At 47.7% G+C, this 1,938-nt stretch overlaps 1 protein-coding gene across 1 annotated transcript in view; it reads left to right on the forward strand.

The window, feature by feature from the left end:
• URB1 (URB1 ribosome biogenesis homolog) overlaps nt 1–1,938 on the forward strand; it is a 38,595-nt gene that overhangs the window by 33,946 nt on the left and 2,711 nt on the right. The window contains exons 36-38 of the mRNA XM_031065246.1: nt 248–357; nt 966–1,142; nt 1,467–1,708. Of these exons, the coding sequence (XP_030921106.1) occupies nt 248–357; nt 966–1,142; nt 1,467–1,708 (529 nt within the window). The remainder of the gene's footprint in view (nt 1–247; nt 358–965; nt 1,143–1,466; nt 1,709–1,938) is intronic.

The following is a 1,938-nucleotide window of genomic DNA, read 5'->3' on the forward strand; positions in this document are numbered from 1 at the left end:
CCCACCCTGAGTGTGTCAGATATCAGAACCTTGGACAAAAAGATAAACTTGTCTTGCTACCTGAATACTTCTGTAAGAGCAGCACCTGTGGTGTGAGGCTTTGAAGGGAGAATGCCTTTCCTTCCCTGGAGTTGCTGAGAACAGGTGGGGTTCATTTTACCTTGAAGTTGATCGGATTGCAGCCAGATTGCTAATTTAAAATTAGATAATTAGATCCTGACTGTAAAAGTTGCATTTTCTGTTTCAGCGTCGGATTCTGGAGATATTGCAGAGTGCTGCCCATGTCACCAGAGCTGCCTATGAGCTGGTGCAGGATCACAGCCTGCTCACCTGGCTCCTGCACAGCTTGGAGAGAAGGTAACCAGAGAATACAGGAGAAATGGGAACCATTGTCCTGTCCACAGGGGAGGGATGATGGGGCTGAGGGTGAAACAAGGGTGACAGACAGGGGGACAGGGGCACCGAGGGTGACAGGGGCACCAAAGGTGACAAGGGCACCAAGGGCTGTGCTGGCAGAACTTGCTGATCTCTGAGGTGTCCCTTGTGTTTTTGAGAACAGAACCAAGATGCTTTCAGGCTGTGGTAGGAGGGAGGATGGTGGTGGGGGGGCTTTGTGATTTGGAAATCACTTCCCTGAAAAACCAAAACAGCAAAATGGCAGCTGGTGCTGGTGTCTTTACCTTTTAAATTTCAAGCACCTTCAGTTCACCTCCTGTCACAGGACCTGCTGCACAGGAAGTAGCACAGGAATGGATTTGAGCTGTCTAGAACATTCCTCCTCCCCTTGCCTCTGCCTCACAGAAACATCTCTTCTGCATGCACAGAGTGCCCTGACAGGCTCAGGCAATGCACCAAAAGTGCACTGGAATATGGTCCCCTGTAGGTGATGGACCGGCTGGTGGTGAGGATCTGCCTTCCAAATGTAGTTTTCATTTTTTCTTATTTTGTTTTGTTTTGTTTTTCAGGTTTCTGGAGAACAAGGTGATACATAAAATTATTTCCTTAGTCCACACACTGTGGCTAACAAATTTAGGAGACAAGAGACAAAACAAGAATCAATCCTGGGAGAACAGGAAACTTCTTCCTATTCAGCTTGTAAATGAATTTCTGTGTGTTTTGGTCGCATTAATCAAACATATTCGGTGAGTGCTTTGTTTTGTTTTTTGTTTTAGTTGGTTTGCATTTCATCCTCTGCCCAGTTTGAATTTCATTAAGGCCAGGAGGATTTCTGTATCTCTGTTAGATGGATGGCTTTTTTCACCTTCAGTTTGTGTGTTGAGTATGAATTTGGATGAGGTTTCTTTGACAGGAGCATTTAGGTGTTTGAATACAGGGGGAGTAAGGTAAAATGTGATGCACAGTTGCTGTCGAGTCCTTTGTCCTTAACTCCTGGCCATTCTGACAGCAGGGATTAGGAGCTGTGCTGATGAATTAGCATGCATGGCACTTGTGTTCTCTTTTGCCAGGGCTAACACAGACCTGGCCAGGCTGACTGAGCTGTTTGGCACCCTGAGCTCTGTGCTGGAATACCGTGCTGGGGTTGTGGAGGCTTTCAGGGCCATGAGGCGATTCACGGTCAACGCCAGCGTCCTCTCCTCCAGGGAGCTGCTGCTGCTGCTGCACAAGTGGAGCCTTGTCAGCACAGACCTGCAGCTGCAGCAGGACCTGCAGGCCCTGGCCCAGAAGCACCAACACAAAGAATTGCTCAGTAAGTGCTGGAATGCCTCAAGGAACGTGTGTTTTGTTGTGGCTGTTGCAGAGCAGCAGTTCAAGTGAGGCAGACTTCTCTGAAGTAGTGCTAATGCCTTCTGTCAGACTGATGGACCTTGAGGGAGGGGGAAAGGACATGGAAAGGCATTTTTCAGATCTTCCTTGTGGTGATTTTGAACCTTGACACAATTTGGAAGCTTTGGAGAAACACAGTTTATGAAGGGAAAG

Source organism: Geospiza fortis, unplaced genomic scaffold, assembly GCF_000277835.1.
Source record: "Geospiza fortis unplaced genomic scaffold, GeoFor_1.0 scaffold514, whole genome shotgun sequence".
Classification (NCBI taxonomy): Eukaryota; Metazoa; Chordata; class Aves; order Passeriformes; family Thraupidae; genus Geospiza; species Geospiza fortis.